General features: G+C 45.7%; 1 protein-coding gene across 2 annotated transcripts in view; it reads left to right on the top strand.

Moving 5' to 3' along the window:
- LOC124011352 (interleukin-1 receptor accessory protein-like 1-B) overlaps positions 1-17,754 on the top strand; it is a 444,356-nt gene that overhangs the window by 382,936 nt on the left and 43,666 nt on the right. For both annotated transcript variants that reach the window (XM_046324642.1, XM_046324641.1), the window contains exon 9: positions 5,186-5,332. In XM_046324642.1, coding sequence (XP_046180598.1) covers positions 5,186-5,332 — 147 coding nt within the window. The remainder of the gene's footprint in view (positions 1-5,185; positions 5,333-17,754) is intronic.

Genomic DNA, 17,754 nt, shown 5'->3' with positions numbered 1-17,754 from the left:
TCTAAATCTAAACAAATGTCACACATATATTATTTAGTATATGTAAAGACCAGATTAAATCAAGAATAGTGTGATGGGTGACAATATTAGCCTGTCACTTGTGAATGATATATTATCACCTGTGAATGATGCCCAGCATAAGAAACAATGCCTGTGGACAGTTCTTCCGATATCGTCAATATGGAATCGGAATTGGATAAGGACGCGCACAGTTGCGTCCCCGATGTGTGCGCATAAAAAAATAAAGCGCAGCTCAGGCCTTTCAAGCAACTTTTTTCAAATCATCATTAGAGTCGCATCATGCAGCCTTACAATGTATTAAAAATCAAAATATATCGCCCAACATTTGTAGAACAGCAGGTAACATTAATAACTGTAAATTAAGCAGATACTGTAGGAGTTCCTGTTTCTTTGTGAACCTCCACACAGAATAGCCGCATGTGAGCACTCCCTCAAATCATTTGGAGAAAATATATTTTCTATTTTATTCAGCTATGTTCAATTGTATTCTTCATGCTATAAAATAATGACACAGAATTCTAAGCAAATCTTAACTAGTGTAGCTCACAGCCATTTGGCATAGTCAGATCAGGACCTAACGCAAGGACGACTCAGAGTCTGCTATTCTGTTCTTCTCAAATATACATTTTCCCCATATCATGCTTCTTTAAACCTGTCTAAAATAAATAATGGGTTTATTGTGAATGTGTAGGCTATATTATATGGATTTATTAAACTTTTTTGAATGTAGATGTTCCAAAGATCTGCATCAGTGGCTTGTAGGCTGTGTGGAAGCCAGGAGATGCTAAATGTGTTTATTTTAATTAACGGTCAATTACCGTGAGAATGACAGTTATTTGCTTGACAATCACCAGCTTTCAACATTTCATGACCGCCACAGCCTTATGGCTGACTAACACCAAAACACTTCTGGCTTACCACTGATGGCTGTCTCACACCAAAACACTTCTGGCTTACCACTGATGGCTGTCTCACACCAAAACACTTCTGGCTTACCACTGATGGTTGTCTCACACCAAAACACTTCTGGCTTACCACTGATGGCTGTCTCACACCAAAACACTTCTGGCTTACCACTGATGGCTGTCTCACACCATAACAACACTTCTGGCTTACCATTGATGGCTGTCTCACACTAAAACACTTCTGGCTTACCACTGATGGCTGTCTCACACCAAAACACTTCTGGCTTACCAAATATGGCTGTCTCACACCAAAACACTTCTGGCTTACCACTGATGGCTGTCTCACACCAAAACACTTCTGGCTTACCACTGATGGCTGTCTCACACCAAAACACTTCTGGCTTACCAAATATGGCTGTCTCACACCAAAACACTTCTGGCTTACCACTGATGGCTGTCTCACACCAAAACACTTCTGGCTTACCACAGATGGCTGTCTCACACCAAAACACTTCTGGCTTACCACTGATGGCTGTCTCACACCAAAACACTTCTGGCTTACCACTGATGGCTGTCTCACACCAAAACACTTCTGGCTTACCACTGATGGCTGTCTCACACCAAAACACTTCTGGCTTACCACTGATGGCTGTCTCACACCAAAAAAGCACTCCTGGCTTACCACTGATGGCTGTCTCACACCAAAACAACACTCCTGGCTTACCACTGATGGCTGTCTCACACCAAAACACTTCTGGCTTACCACTGATGGCTGTCTCACACCAAAACACTTCTGGCTTACCACTGATGGCTATCTCACACCAAAACACTTCTGGCTTACCACTGATGGCTGTCTCACACCAAAACACTTCTGGCTTACCACTGATGGCTGTCTCACACCAAAACACTTCTGGCTTACCACTGATGGCTGTCTCACACCAAAACACTTCTGGCTTACCACTGATGGTTGTCTCACACCATAACAACACTTCTGGCTTACCACTGATGGCTGACTAACACCAAAACACTTCTGGCTTACCACTGATGGCTGTCTCACACCAAAAAAACACTCCTGGCTTACCACTGATGGCTGTCTCACACCAAAACAACACTCCTGGCTTACCACTGATGGCTGTCTCACACCAAAACACTTCTGGCTTACCACTGATGGCTGTCTCACACCAAAACACTTCTGGCTTACCACTGATGGCTATCTCACACCAAAACACTTCTGGCTTACCACTGATGGCTGTCTCACACCAAAACACTTCTGGCTTACCACTGATGGCTGTCTCACACCAAAACACTTCTGGCTTACCACTGATGGCTGTCTCACACCAAAACACTTCTGGCTTACCACTGATGGTTGTCTCACACCATAACAACACTTCTGGCTTACCACTGATGGCTGACTAACACCAAAACACTTCTGGCTTACCACTGATGGCTGTCTCACACCAAAAAAACACTCCTGGCTTACCACTGATGGCTGTCTCACACCAAAACAACACTCCTGGCTTACCACTGATGGCTGTCTCACACCAAAACACTTCTGGCTTACCAAATATGGCTGTCTCACACCAAAACACTTCTGGCTTACCACTGATGGCTGTCTCACACCAAAACACTTCTGGCTTACCACTGATGGCTGTCTCACACCAAAACACTTCTGGCTTACCACTGATGGCTGTCTCACACCAAAACACTTCTGGCTTACCAAATATGGCTGTCTCACACCAAAACACTTCTGGCTTACCACTGATGGCTGTCTCACACCAAAACACTTCTGGCTTACCACAGATGGCTGTCTCACACCAAAACACTTCTGGCTTACCACTGATGGATGTCTCACACCAAAACACTTCTGGCTTACCACTGATGGCTGTCTCACACCAAAACACTTCTGGCTTACCACTGATGGCTGTCTCACACCAAAAAAACACTCCTGGCTTACCACTGATGGCTGTCTCACACCAAAACAACACTCCTGGCTTACCACTGATGGCTGTCTCACACCAAAACACTTCTGGCTTACCACTGATGGCTGTCTCACACCAAAACACTTCTGGCTTACCACTGATGGCTATCTCACACCAAAACACTTCTGGCTTACCACTGATGGCTGTCTCACACCAAAACACTTCTGGCTTACCACTGATGGCTGTCTCACACCAAAACACTTCTGGCTTACCACTGATGGCTGTCTCACACCAAAACACTTCTGGCTTACCACTGATGGTTGTCTCACACCATAACAACACTTCTGGCTTACCACTGATGGCTGACTAACACCAAAACACTTCTGGCTTACCACTGATGGCTGTCTCACACCAAAAAACACTCCTGGCTTACCACTGATGGCTGTCTCACACCAAAACAACACTCCTGGCTTACCACTGATGGCTGTCTCACACCAAAACAACACTTCTGGCTTACCATTGATGGCTGTCTCACACCAAAACAACACTTCTGGCTTACCACTGATGGCTGTCTCACACCAAAACACTTCTGGCTTACCACTGATGGCTGTCTCACACCAAAACACTTCTGGCTTACCACTGATGGCTGTCTCACACCAAACAACACTTCTGCAGCGTTCAAATGATAAAAATGGATCAGCTTGCGACCTGGGTCGTTATCTCTTATTCTTATAATAAAAGATCTTGATGGGTCTCATGTTCACAGCCCTGGGTGGTTTACAGAGATGGCTGTCTCAGTCCAGTGAATGTTTTAAAGCTTAAATGTGTCTTTGAAATGAAAGGCCATTGCTCTAGATATTCGCAGAAGGAGTCTTTAAAAGAAGGGGGATTTGAGACAACAAGATGAAAAGAATCTCAACTGCTTCTAGGGACCAGAATAATAACTGTATCTCTGTGTATTGTTGTGGTGTACTGTTTGGCTAGCGAACGTCTCTTCAAGTCCTTGTGGTTATAGGCTGAGATGAAAACATCATTGTCCTTGTTATGTCTCAGAAAAATGTAGATCTTATGGCCTAAAAAGCGTTGAAGAGTGATGATTTGCCGACCATGGCTCCTTGCTTTCTTATTGAAACCAAAAGGGTTTGATCCCCCAGAACTTAGGAAAACACGACACATTGACCTGAAAATGTATCAATTTAGTAGACAGCTTTCATGTTAGCAGTCCACACAACTGGCAGTAGAACTCAGTCCCTAGTTAAGAGATAAGTACGGAAATCAGCAGAACCAGAGCCTTGCAGTGCACACCCCTCCACTGAACCTACAGCATGAAGCAACTCCACTACCATACACTGCCACAGCCTCAATGTACAGTACTACAGCATTCTAAATGGAACCTGGGAAGGATAGCATTGTGCCTGAGTTACCTCGACACTCAGGCTTTCAGACGGACAGAGTTGTGGTGGGGTGTATTTACTGAGATCAGTGTCTCATGGAATTTACTGTTGATGGTCCTGGGAGATCCTGTCAGCTCTGGGAGGATGATGGATGGCTGAGGGGGTAAAAGAGTTCGCTCCACCTCTCTCCGAGGCTATGTCTCAAATGACGCCCTCTTCCTCACATAGGTCATGACTTTTGACCAAAGCTCTATTGGCCCTGGTCAAAGGTAGAGCACTACATAGGGAATAGGTTGCCATGTGGGACACAGCCTTGTGTCAGTCTACATTATATTCCTGCTCTAATGACTTGGCTTGCTTGGTTTGGTGCCCTTACAGCGTTACACCTTTAATGGAGCTTCCCTTGTCAACGGGAGGTCACCACCAGCCCTTGGCCAGTCGTGTGCTATAGCTGGGGCCTTCAGGCTATGACCTGGGCTGGTGCGTTGCTGTGGTCTAATCACCAAATAGAGTCCTTCTTAGGAGAAGTAGTTCACGCAAAGTATTATTGTTTTAGGGGGGGGGGGCTACCTATAGACTAGTTGATGAACTAGGACTCAGTGACCCAAGATTTGGGTTGGTTAGCTTAGCTTAGCTAAGCATAAGCATAGTTGAAGGTTAATCAATGGGAGTGGTAGCTAGGAACCCTGTTAGCATGCTAGAAGCTAGCTGGAGTCTGGCTCGATCTCCCTTATGTTCTAAATCATGTTATGAAGCTTCTGTGCTAATGAAGTATCCAGAGACCATAAGCAGTGACACCATGCTGTGTTTGAGGATGTATTTGGTGAGTGTGCTTGCTTTTTGGATTTGATAAAGAAAGATTAGTGAAGTAAACATTATTGTCTTCTCTATCTCTTTTTCTCCCTCTTTTTCTTCCCCCCCTCTCTCCTCCTCCCTTCTCTCACAGCAGAGCTTATGTACACAGTGGAGCTGGCGGGAGGCTTGGGGGCCATCTTGTTGTTGTTGATCTGCCTCGTGACCCTCTACAAGTGCTACAAGATGGAGCTCATGCTCTTCTACAGGAACCATTTTGGCAGCGAGGACATCGACGGAGGTGAGATACTCTCAACTCACACTGGGACCAACAACACTCATTATAAACCCAGGATGAAGTCTACAGTGCACTCTTAGAAAAAAAGGGTCCTAAAAGGGTTCTTCAAGTGTCCCCATAGGAAAACCCTTTTTGGTTCCATGTAGAACCCTTTTTTGATTCCACGAGGAACCCTTTTAGGATCTATGCAGCACCTTTGTCATCTAGAGCGTAGGTCTAGATGACAAACAACTTGTTTGGGTGTCACCAAAAGGGACTAGGGTAAGACTCAGGACATTTAGAATGTCTATCTGTCTTGCTTCATGTGGCTTCACATAATATTTTGTTCGAGACATTGCTCGAAAGGGGATTTCATTTCATTATAAAAGTAGGAAAATGTGATTTCTACAAATGAGTTAAGGAGGAGTATTCATCAATCTGGTCTGGCGGATTCATTTGATTTCCCTTAATGAGTCTTTCAAGTGGAGGGCTAGGGCTACAATGAATTCAGTGAACAAGATGACTTTTGGGGTGTCTGAAGGACGCTGTGTGGAGACTGGAGAGTGTCATTAGCCGAGAAAGGTTGCCTCCGCTTTGCTCTTTTCCTCCCCCAGCCCTCCGTTTTCCACCAATCACATTGCCGGGATGGTTGGCATCAGACACGTCTATGAAAGTCATTACCAGGCCTGTACTGTGTTGGGCTTTGGGACAGAAGTGGGGGGCTTTGAAGTAATAGATGGTTTCAAGGCGCCACAGAGGAGAGAAAAGAGAGCCAGAGCCTTAAACCTAATACTAAACAGCAATTGTCTCCTTTAATTGCGCCACCCGAGTGAGCAGAGAGGAGAGGGAAAGAGATTTTCAATTTGCTCTCTGTTTAAAGGGATCAGTTTCAATAAGCCACATAGTGTTGCCCATGGCCGTGGCTCCCAGGAGAGACGAGGGAGAGACACATACTTTCTCTTTAACGCTCAGGACTGGGTGATTACTCCTTCCCTGGATTGCATTCCCCCCTCACCCCTCACGCTCTTCTTTCATTGGCCACAAGGACTTCTACTTCATCACCATCACAAGCCATTCAGGAAAATTTTCTCCTCTCTCTTCTCTGTGTCTGACTGACAGCACCAGAATGATCGGGTTCGGTTCAAAGTGGTTTTAAGTTTGTATGGGTGTTTGCCGGGGTAGTCTTGCATAACGACCACACACACTTTACAGATGCATGAGCTTGCCGAGTTGTGAAATGAACATAACCCTCATTAGCATATAATACTGTATATGATTTAACTTGGACTTTATTTAAATCATGCAGTAGGTTGAACTTGATCATCGCTTAGGGATGAGCAATGACTTAACATAAAGATAACAAATACCTTATGTCTTTTTATAAACATAACTTATGTAGGAATGCTAATGGGCCCAACTCCTCCTGCAGTTTCTTAGCTTTCACGGCCAACGATGTAGGTTGCGTTCTATCCAGAACCATGTGGAAGGAGCCCAGAGGTTCCTGCTCAAAGTCCCTGAACACTTTTTTAATAGCGAGTTCAAAGGTTCTCTCAGTCTCTGTGGGCCTGCCAGTATGCAGCCACAGCTATGGATGGATGTACGCTATGTGTGCGTCAGAGAGTCAGAGAGTGGGAGGGATGGATGCTGAGGGTGGTGGAACACGCAACGAAAACACTTCCCCTTCTCAGCCCTCTTAAGTTCGCCTCATTGGACCTCAGAGAGCAAGGAGAGGAGGGAGAGGAAGGAGAGGAGGGAGAGGAAGGAGTCACTGGTTATTCTACCTCCGAATCTCACCCATACCTGCTCTCTATCTCTCTCTCTATCACTCATCTCTCTCTCTCTCTCTCTCTCTCTCTCTCTCTCTCTCTCTCTCTCTCTCTCTCTCTCTCTCTCTCTCTCTCTATATATATATATATATATATATATATATATATATATATATATATATATCTCTCTCTCTTACTCTCTCTCTCACTCCCTCACACTGTAACCACTCAGATATGAGTGATTCAATTCAACTGAAATAGATTCTGATCTACCTACATGCGTTTCTCTCTTAAAGGGGACCTTGCACTTTACTGTATAGAAAGAGATGTTTATATAGGTTCAGATTCCTCCTGGTCTCTCCACTTATCTCCCACTTCTCTTCTCTGTTCTCTACTCTTTTCTTATTCCCCCTCTCCTCTCCTCTCCTCTCCTCTCCTCTCCTCTCCTCTCCTCTCCTCTCCTCTCCTCTCCTCTCCTCTCCTCTCTCTCTCCTCTCCTCTCCTCTCCTCTCCTCTCCCTCATCTCTTCCTCTCCTCTCCTCTCTCTCCTCTCCTCTCCCTCTCCTCTCCTCTCCTCTCCTTCCTCTCCACTCCCTCCTCTCTCTCCTCTCCTCTCCTCATCTCTTCCTCTTCATCTCTCCTCTCCTCCTCTCTTCTTCTCTTCCTGTCCCTCCCCTCCTCTCCTCACTTCTCTTATCCCCTTCTATCCCCTCCTCCCCTCCTCTCCTCCTCATATCTCGTCCTCTCCTTTCTCCACCTCTCTTCCTCATCGCTCCTCCTCTCCTCTCCTTTCCCCACCTCTCTTCCTCTCCTCTCCTCTCCTCCTCTCCTCTCCTCTCCTCCTCTCCTTTCCCCACCTCTCTTCCTCATCACTCCTCCTCTCCTCTCCTTTCCCCACCTCTCTTCCTCATCGCTCCTCCTCTCCTTTACTTTCTCCACCTCTCTTCCCCTCCTCTCTTCCTCTCCTCACCTCCTCTCCTCCTCTCCTCTCTTCATCTCCTCTCCTCTCCCTCTCCTCCTCCCCTCCCCCCCTCCTCTCCTCCCCTCCTCTCCTCTCCTCTCCTCTCCTCTCCTCCTCTCCTCACCTCTCTGTGTTGTCAGAAGCCCATCCTGGTCTAACAGCTCCCCTTCAGCAGGTAGTGGTTGGATTATCCCTTTACCTTTGATAATAAGAGAGGATTTAAACCCCTCTCTAATGAGTTTACCTGAGAGAGAGAGAGAGAGAGAGAGAGAGAGAGAGAGAGAGAGAGAGAGAGAGAGAGAGAGAGAGAGAGAGAGAGAGAGAGAGAGAGAGAGAGAGAGAGACCTGTGTTGTCTCTAGTCCCTGGGGAATCCTTCTCTTCTCTTGTGTCTCTCCCTTAATTCAACTTCCTCTGGCTCGTTGCCGCAACAGATTTCCTGCTTTGTGTCTCGTTGAAGTGCGCCGAAGCCGGAGTCGCTCCTCTCCTCTCTCTCCTGCACGGGGGAAACATTACCGCTATCACCTCCCATGTTGGGCTTTTCTCCTCGCCGTTTAATCCTTTCAAATTCAGCATCAATCATATTCTTCATGTGCCTGGCTGCCGTGAGGATAAAGGACGGGTCGGAGCCATTTTGTGCCTAGGGAAGCGTTCAGTTTCCTACCTCAGCCGAGTCACAGTGAACACAGTGACATTGTTTGGCAAAAGAGTCTGGATTGTAATAAAATGTACCCAGAGGAGTGGAAGCTGGCAGTAAGGTCAGTCAGAGTGACACAGGTGTCATGTTACTTCCTGCTGTTCTGCTATGAAGAGAGAGCTAAAATACTGGACCTCTTCACCACGTTGATAGACTGCAAAGCTGCCATGGTTATCGATCCCTGACCATGTGACCTGACCAGGAGGAACAGACCAATGAAAGTTGCCCTACTTATGATGGCATGGGTTGTTGTGGTGTGTGATGTGTGTGTCATGTGAAAATGAAAAATAACCAATGCAGACATGAGAAGTCCAGAAGCCCTATTGGGTCAGATGCCCTGTTGAGACAGAAGCCCTATTGATTCTGAAGCACTATTGACTCTGAAGCCCTATTGACTCTGAAGCCCTATTGACTCTGAAGCCCAATAGAGTCTGAATCACTATTGTGTCTGAAGCCATATTGAATCTGAAGCACAATAGAGTCTGAAGCCCAATAGAATCTGAAGCCCAAAAGAGTCTGAAGCCCAATAGAATCTGAAGCCCAAAAGAGTCTGATGCTCAATATAATCTGAAGCCTAATAGAGTCTGAAGTACTATTGCGTCTGAAGCGCTATTGAGTCTGAAGCGCTATTGAGTCAGAAACCCTATTGCGTCTGAAGCCCTATTGAGTCTGAAGCCCTATTGAGTCAGAAACTCTATTGAGTCTGAATCCCTATTGAGTCTGAATCCCTATTGAGTCTGAAGCCCTATTGAGTCGGAAGCCCAATAGAGTCGGAAGCTCAATATAATCTGAAGCCCAATAGAGTCTGAAGCACTATTGCATCTGAAGCCATATTGAGTCTGAAGCCCAATAGAATCTGAAGCCCAAAAGAGTCTGAAGCCCAATATAATCTGAAGCCTAATAGAGTCTGAAGTACTATTGCGTCTGAAGCGCTATTGAGTCTGAAGCCCTATTGAGTCAGAAACCCTATTGAGTCTGAAGCCCTATTGAGTCAGAAACCCTATTGAGTCTGAATCCCTATTGAGTCTGAATCCCTATTGACTCTAAAGCCCTATTGACTCTGAAGCCCTATTGACTCTGAAGCCCTATTGACTCTGAATCCCTATTGACTCTGAAGCCCTATTGACTCTGAATCCCTATTGACTCTGAAGCCCAATAGAGTCTGAATCACTATTGTGTCTGAAGCCATATTGAATCTGAAACACAATAGAGTCTGAAGCCCAATAGAATCTGAAGCCCAAAAGAGTCTGAAGCCCAATAGAATCTGAAGCCCAAAAGAGTCTGAAGCTCAATATAATCTGAAGCCTAATAGAGTCTGAAGTACTATTGCGTCTGAAGCGCTATTGAGTCTGAAGCGCTATTGAGTCAGAAACCCTATTGCGTCTGAAGCCCTATTGAGTCTGAAGCCCTATTGAGTCAGAAACTATATTGAGTCTGAATCCCTATTGAGTCTGAATCCCTATTGAGTCTGAAGCCCTATTGAGTCGGAAGCCCAATAGAGTCGGAAGCCCAATATAATCTGAAGCCCAATAGAGTCTGAAGCACTATTGCATCTGAAGCCATATTGAGTCTGAAGCCCAATAGAGTCTGAAGCCCTATTGACTCTGAAGCCCTATTGAGTCTGAAGCCCTATTGAGTCTGAAGCACAATAGTCTAAAGCCCCATTGAGTCTAAAGCCCCATTGAGTCTAAAGCCCTGTTGAGTCTGAAGCCCTGTTGAGTCTGAAGCCCAATAGAGTCTGACGCCCTATTGACTCTGAAACCCTATTGACTCTGAAGCCCTATTGAATCTGAAGCATTATTGAGTCTGAAGCCATATTGAGTCTAAAGCCCTATTGAGTCTGAAGCCCTATTGAGTCTGAAGCCCAATAAAGTCTGAAGCACTATTGAGTCTGAAGCACTATTGAGTCTGAAACCCTATTGAGTCTGAAACCATATTGAGTCTGAAGCCCAATAGTCTGAAGACCTATTGAGTCTGAAGCCCTATTGAGTCTGAAGCCCTATTGAGTCTGCGGTGGCTGACAAATTCAACACATATAACATGTTGCATCGGCACTTCGCTCCGCAGGTAGTATAACTTTTTCATTACATTTCATTACATTTCATTATAGTACAACGGTTTGATTTGTCTAATCTTAGCAATTTCTTCTTAGCTAGCTACATAGCCGTCTTTGTATCAAAGATAATTGCATAATTATTGTATTTCATCGTCCTAACGTAGTCTTCACTGCTATTTGCCCAGCAGCTAGCCAGCTAGCCAGCTAGCAAACGCCCACCGATTAGCAGCACTGTTGAAACTATTACACTCAACTGAACGACTTGATTAGTGTAGTGTTAGCTAGCTACATAGCTGTCTTTGCTGTCTTCGTATCCAAGATAATTGTGTAGTTTAGAGTGTGTAGTCTTAGAGTGATTATCTTAATTTACCGAGGTTAGCTAGCCAGCTATTTGTCGTCCTTAACGTAGGAGACTCTGCTAGCTAGCTACATAGCCGTCTTTGTTTCAAAGATAATTGTGTAGTCTAGAGCGATTTTCTAGGTTAGCTAGCCAGCTATTGTCGTTCTTTTAACGCAACGTAACGTAACGTAAACAACACTGCTAGCTAGCCAGCTAGCCCCCCGAATAGCAGCACTGCAGAAACTATTACACTCAACGGAACGACTTGATTAGTGTAGTGTCAACAACACAGCCACTGCCAGCTAGCCTACAAAGTCAACAACGCAGCCACTGCCAGCTAGCCTACTTCAGCAGTACTGTATCATTTTAATCATTTTAGTCAATAAGATTCTTGCTACGTAAGCTTAACTTTCTGAACATTCGAGACGTGTAGTCCACTTGTCATTCCAATCTCCTTTGCATTAGCGTAGCCTCTTCTGTAGCCTGTCAACTATGTGTCTGTCTATCCCTGTTCTCTCCTCTCTGCACAGACCATACAAACGCTCCACACCGCGTGGCCGCGGCCACCCTAATCTGGTGGTCCCAGCGTGCACGACCCACGCGGAGTTCCAGGTCTCCGGTAGCCTCTGGAACTGCCGATCTGCGGCCAACAAGGCAGAGTTCATCTCAGCCTATGCCTCCCTCCAGTCCCCCGACTTCTTGGCACTGACGGAAACATGGATCACCACAGACAACACTGCTACTCCTACTGCTCTCTCTTCGTCCGCCCACGTGTTCTCGCACACCCCGAGAGCTTCTGGTCAGCGGGGTGGTGGCACCGGGATCCTCATCTCTCCCAAGTGGTCATTCTCTCTTTCTCCCCTTACCCATCTGTCTATCGCCTCCTTTGAATTCCATACTGTCACAGTTACCAGCCCTTTCAAGCTTAACATCCTTATCATTTATCGCCCTCCAGGTTCCCTCTGAGAGTTCATCAATGAGCTTGATGCCTTGATAAGCTCCTTTCCTGAGGACGGCTCACCTCTCACCGTGCTGGGCGACTTTAACCTCCCCACGTCTACCTTTGACTCATTCCTCTCTGCCTCCTTCTTTCCACTCCTCTCCTCTTTTGACCTCACCCTCTCACCTTCCCCCCCTACTCACAAGGCAGGCAATACGCTCGACCTCATCTTTACTAGATGCTGTTCTTCCACTAACCTCATTGCAACTCCCCTCCAAGTCTCCGACCACTACCTTGTATCCTTTTCCCTCTCGCTCTCATCCAACACCTCCCACACTGCCCCTACTCGGATGGTATCGCGCCGTCCCAACCTTCGCTCTCTCTCCCCCGCTACTCTCTCCTCTTCCATCCTATCATCTCTTCCCTCTGCTCAAACCTTCTCCAACCTATCTCCTGACCTGCCTCCTCAACCCTCCTCTCCTCCCTTTCTGCATCCTTTGACTGTCTATGTCCCCTATCCTCCAGGCCGGCTCGGTCCTCCCCTCCCGCTCCGTGGCTCGACGACTCATTGCGAGCTCACAGAACAGGGCTCCGGGCAGCCGAGTGGAAATGGAGGAAAACTCGCCTCCCTGCGGACCTGGCATCCTTTCACTCCCTCCTCTCTACATTTTCCTCCTCTGTCTCTGCTGCTAAAGCCATTTTCTACCACTCTAAATTCCAAGCATCTGCCTCTAACCCTAGGAAGCTCTTTGCCACCTTCTCCTCCCTCCTGAATCCTCCTCCCCCTCCCCCCCTCCTCCCTCTCTGCAGATGACTTCGTCAACCATTTTGAAAAGAAGGTCGACGACATCCGATCCTCGTTTGCTCAGTCAAACGGCACCGCTGGTTCTGCTCACACTGCCCTACCCTGTGCTCTGACCTCTTTCTCCCCTCTCTCTCCAGATGAAATCTTGCGTCTTGTGACGGCCGGCCGCCCAACAACCTGCCCGCTTGACCCTATCCCCTCCTCTCTTCTCCAGACCATTTCCGGAGACCTTCTCCCTTACCTCACCTCGCTCATCAACTCATCCCTGACCGCTGGCTACGTCCCTTCCGTCTTCAAGAGAGCGAGAGTTGCACCCCTTCTGAAAAAACCTACACTCGATCCCTCCGATGTCAACAACTACAGACCAGTATCCCTTCTTTCTTTTCTCTCCAAAACTCTTGAACGTGCCGTCCTTGGCCAGCTCTCCCGCTATCTCTCTCTGAATGACCTTCTTGATCCAAATCAGTCAGGTTTCAAGACTAGTCATTCAACTGAGACTGCTCTTCTCTGTATCACGGAGGCGCTCCGCACTGCTAAAGCTAACTCTCTCTCCTCTGCTCTCATCCTTCTAGACCTATCGGCTGCCTTTGATACTGTGAACCATCAGATCCTCCTCTCCACCCTCTCCGAGTTGGGCATCTCCGGCGCGGCCCACGCTTGGATTGCGTCCTACCTGACAGTTCGCTCCTACCAGGTGGCGTGGCGAGAATCTGTCTCCTCACCACGCGCTCTCTCCACTGGTGTCCCCCAGGGCTCTGTTCTAGGCCCTCTCCTATTCTCGCTATACACCAAGTCACTTGGCTCTGTCATAACCTCACATGGTCTCTCCTATCATTGCTATGCAGACGACACACAATTAATCTTCTCCTTTCCCCCTTCTGATGACCAGGTGGCGAATCGCATCTCTGCATGTCTGGCAGACATATCAGTGTGGATGACGGATCACCACCTCAAGCTGAACCTCGGCAAGACGGAGCTGCTCTTCCTCCCGGGGAAGGACTGCCCGTTCCATGATCTCGCCATCACGGTTGACAACTCCATTGTGTCCTCCTCCCAGAGCGCTAAGAACCTTGGCGTGATCCTGGACAACACCCTGTCGTTCTCAACTAACATCAAGGCGGTGGCCCGTTCCTGTAGGTTCATGCTCTACAACATCCGCAGAGTACGACCCTGCCTCACACAGGAAGCAGCGCAGGTCCTAATCCAGGCACTTGTCATCTCCCGTCTGGATTACTGCAACTCGCTGTTGGCTGGGCTCCCTGCCTGTGCCATTAAACCCCTACAACTCATCCAGAACGCCGCAGCCCGTCTGGTGTTCAACCTTCCCAAGTTCTCTCACGTCACCCCGCTCCTCCGCTCTCTCCACTGGCTTCTAGTTGAAGCTCGCATCCGCTACAAGACCATGGTGCTTGCCTACGGAGCTGTGAGAGGAACGGCACCTCAGTACCTCCAGGCTCTGATCAGGCCCTACACCCAAACAAGGGCACTGCGTTCATCCACCTCTGGCCTGCTCGCCTCCCTACCACTGAGGAAGTACAGTTCCCGCTCAGCCCAGTCAAAACTGTTCGCGGCTCTGGCCCCCCAATGGTGGAACAAACTCCCTCACGACGCCAGGACAGCGGAGTCAATCACCACCTTCCGGACACACCTGAAACCCCACCTCTTTAAGGAATACCTAGGATAGGATAAGTAATCCTTCTCACCCCCCCCCCTTTAAGATTTAGATGCACTATTGTAAAGTGACTGTTCTACTGGATGTCATAAGGTGAATGCACAAATTTGTAAGTCGCTCTGGATAAGAGCGTCTGCTAAATGACTTAAAAGTAATGTTAAATGTATAAGGTTAATATTCTCTATAGTGTAGCAATGGACTGGTCTGTATCCTCTATAGTGTAGTAATAGACTGGTCTGTGTGTTACTAATATCCTCTATAGTGTAGTAATGGACTGGTCTGTATCCTCTATAGTGTAGTAATATACTGGTCTGTGTGTTACTAATATCCTCTATAGTGGAGTGGACTGGTCTGTATCCTCTATAGTGTAGTCATGGACTCGTCTGTATCCTCTATAGTGTAGTAATATACTGGTCTGTGTGTTACTAATATCCTCTATAGTGGAGTGGACTGGTCTGTATCCTCTATAGTGTAGTCATGGACTGGTCTGTATCCTATGTAGTGTAGTAATGGACTGGTCTGTATCCTCTATAGTGTAGTAATAGACTGGTCTGTGTGTTACTAATATCCTCTATAGTGTAGTAAGAGACTGGACTGTATGTTACTAATATGTTACTAATATCCTCTATATTGTATTAATAGACTGGTCTGTATCCTCTATAGTGTAGTAATGGACTGGTCTGTATCCTCTATGGTGTATTAATGGACTGGTCTGTATCCTCTATAGTGTAGTAATGGACTGGTCTGTATCCTCTATAATGTAGTAATAGACTGGTCTGTGTGTTACAAATATCATCTATAGTGTGGTAATGGACTGGTCTGTATCCTCTATAGTGTAGTAATAGACTGGTCTGTATCCTCTATAGTGTAGTAATAGACTGGTCTGTATCCTCTATAGTGTAGTAATAGACTGGTCTGTATCCTCTATAGTGTAGTAATGGACTGGTCTGTATCCTCTATAGTGTAGTAATAGACTGGTCTGTATCCTCTATAGTGTAGTAATAGACTGATCTGTATCCTCTATAGTGTAGTAATAGACTGGTCTGTATCCTCTATAGTGTAGTAATAGACTGGTCTGTGTGTTACTAATATCCTGTATAGTGTAGTAATAGACTGGTCTGTGTGTTACTAATATCCTGTATAGTGTAGTAATAGACTGGTCTGTGTGTTACTAATATCCTGTATAGTGTAGTAATAGACTGGTCTGTATCCTCTATAGTGTAGTAATAGACTGATCTGTATCCTCTATAGTGTAGTAATAGACTGGTCTGTATCCTCTATAGTGTAGTAATGGACTGGTCTGTATCCTCTATAGTGTAGTCATGGACTGGTCTGTATCCTCTATAGTGTAGTAATGGACTGGTCTGTATCCTCTATAGTGTAGTAAGAGACTGGTCTGTGTATTATTCATTGTGTTACCAATATCCTCTATAGTGTAGTCATAGACTGGTCTGTATCCTCCATAGTGTAGTAATGGACTGGTCTGTATGTCACTAATATCCTCTGTCGTGTAGTCATAGACTGGTCTGTGTGTTACTAATATCCTCTATAGTGAAGTAATAGACTGGTCTGTATCCTCTATAGTGTAGTCGTGGATAGGGCTGTGTGTCACTAATAGCCTCTATAGTGTAGTAATAGACTGGTCTGTATCCTCTATAGTGTAGTAATAGACTGGTCTGTATCCTCTATAGTGTAGTAATAGACTGGTCTGTGTGTTACAAATATCCTCTATAGTGTAGTAATGGACTGGTCTGTATCCTCTACAGTGTAGTAATGGACTGGTCTGTGTGTTACTAATATCCTCTATAGTGTAGTAATGGACTGGTCTGTATCCTCTATAGTGTAGTAATAGACTGGTCTGTATCCTCTATAGTGTAGTAATAGACTGGTCTGTATCCTCTATAGTGTAGTAATAGACTGATCTGTATCCTCTATAGTGTAGTAATAGACTGGTCTGTATCCTCTATAGTGTAGTAATGGACTGGTCTGTATCCTCTATAGTGTAGTAATAGACTGGTCTGTGTGTTACAAATATCCTCTATAGTGTGGTAATGGACTGGTCTGTATCCTCTATAGTGTAGTAATAGACTGGTCTGTATCCTCTAAATGTAATGTAATGTGTAGTAATGGACTGGTCTGTATCCTCTATAGTGTAGCACTGGACTGGTCTGTATCCTCTATAGTGTAGTAATGGACTGGTCTGTATCCTTTATAGTGTAGTATTAGACTGGTCTGTGTGTTACTAATATCCTCTATAGTGTAGTAATAGACTGGTCTGTATCCTCTATAGTGTAGTAATAGACTGGTCTGTATCCTCTATAGTGTAGTCATGGATAGGTCTGTGTGTTACTAATATTCTCTATAGTGTAGTAATAGACTGGTCTGTATCCTCTACAGTGTAGTAATGGACTGGTCTGTGTGTAACTAATATCCTCTATAGTGTAGTAATGGACTGGTCTGTATCCTCTATAGTGTAGTAATGGACTTGTCTGTATCCTTTATAGTGTAGTAATAGACTGGTCTGTATCCTCTATAGCATAGTAGAAGACTGGTCTCTATCCTCTATAGTGTAGTAATGGACTGGTCTGTATCCTCTATAGTGTAGTAATAGACTGATCTGTATCCTCTATAGTGTAGTAATAGACTGGTCTGTGTGTTACTAATATCCTCTATAGTGTAGTAATAGACTGGTCTGTATCCTCTATAGTGTAGTAATAGACTGGTCTGTGTGTTACTAATATTCTGTATAGTGTAGTAATAGACTGGTCTGTATCCTCTATAGTGTAGTAATGGACTGGTCTGTATCCTCTATAGTGTAGTAATAGACTGGTCTGTGTATTATTAATTGTGTTACCAATATCCTCTGTAGTGTAGTCATAGACTGGTCTGTATCCTCTATAGTGTAGTAATGGACTGGTCTGTATCCTCTATAGTGTAGTAATAGACTGGTCTGTGTATTATTAATTGTGTTACCAATATCCTCTGTAGTGTAGTCATAGACTGGTCTGTATCCTCTATAGTGTAGTCGTGGATAGGTCTGTGTGTCACTAATAGCCTCTATAGTGTAGTAATCGACTGGTCTGTATCCTCTATAGTGTAGTAATAGACTGGTCTGTATCCTCTATAGTGTAGTAATGGTCTGGTCTGTATCCTCTATAGTGTAGTACTGGACTGGTATGTATCCTCTATAGTGTAGTAATGGACTGGTCTG

Source organism: Oncorhynchus gorbuscha, linkage group LG23 (genome assembly GCF_021184085.1).
Source record: "Oncorhynchus gorbuscha isolate QuinsamMale2020 ecotype Even-year linkage group LG23, OgorEven_v1.0, whole genome shotgun sequence".
NCBI classification, from domain to species: domain Eukaryota; kingdom Metazoa; phylum Chordata; class Actinopteri; order Salmoniformes; family Salmonidae; genus Oncorhynchus; species Oncorhynchus gorbuscha.
This window is presented reverse-complemented; position numbering and strand designations above follow the sequence as displayed.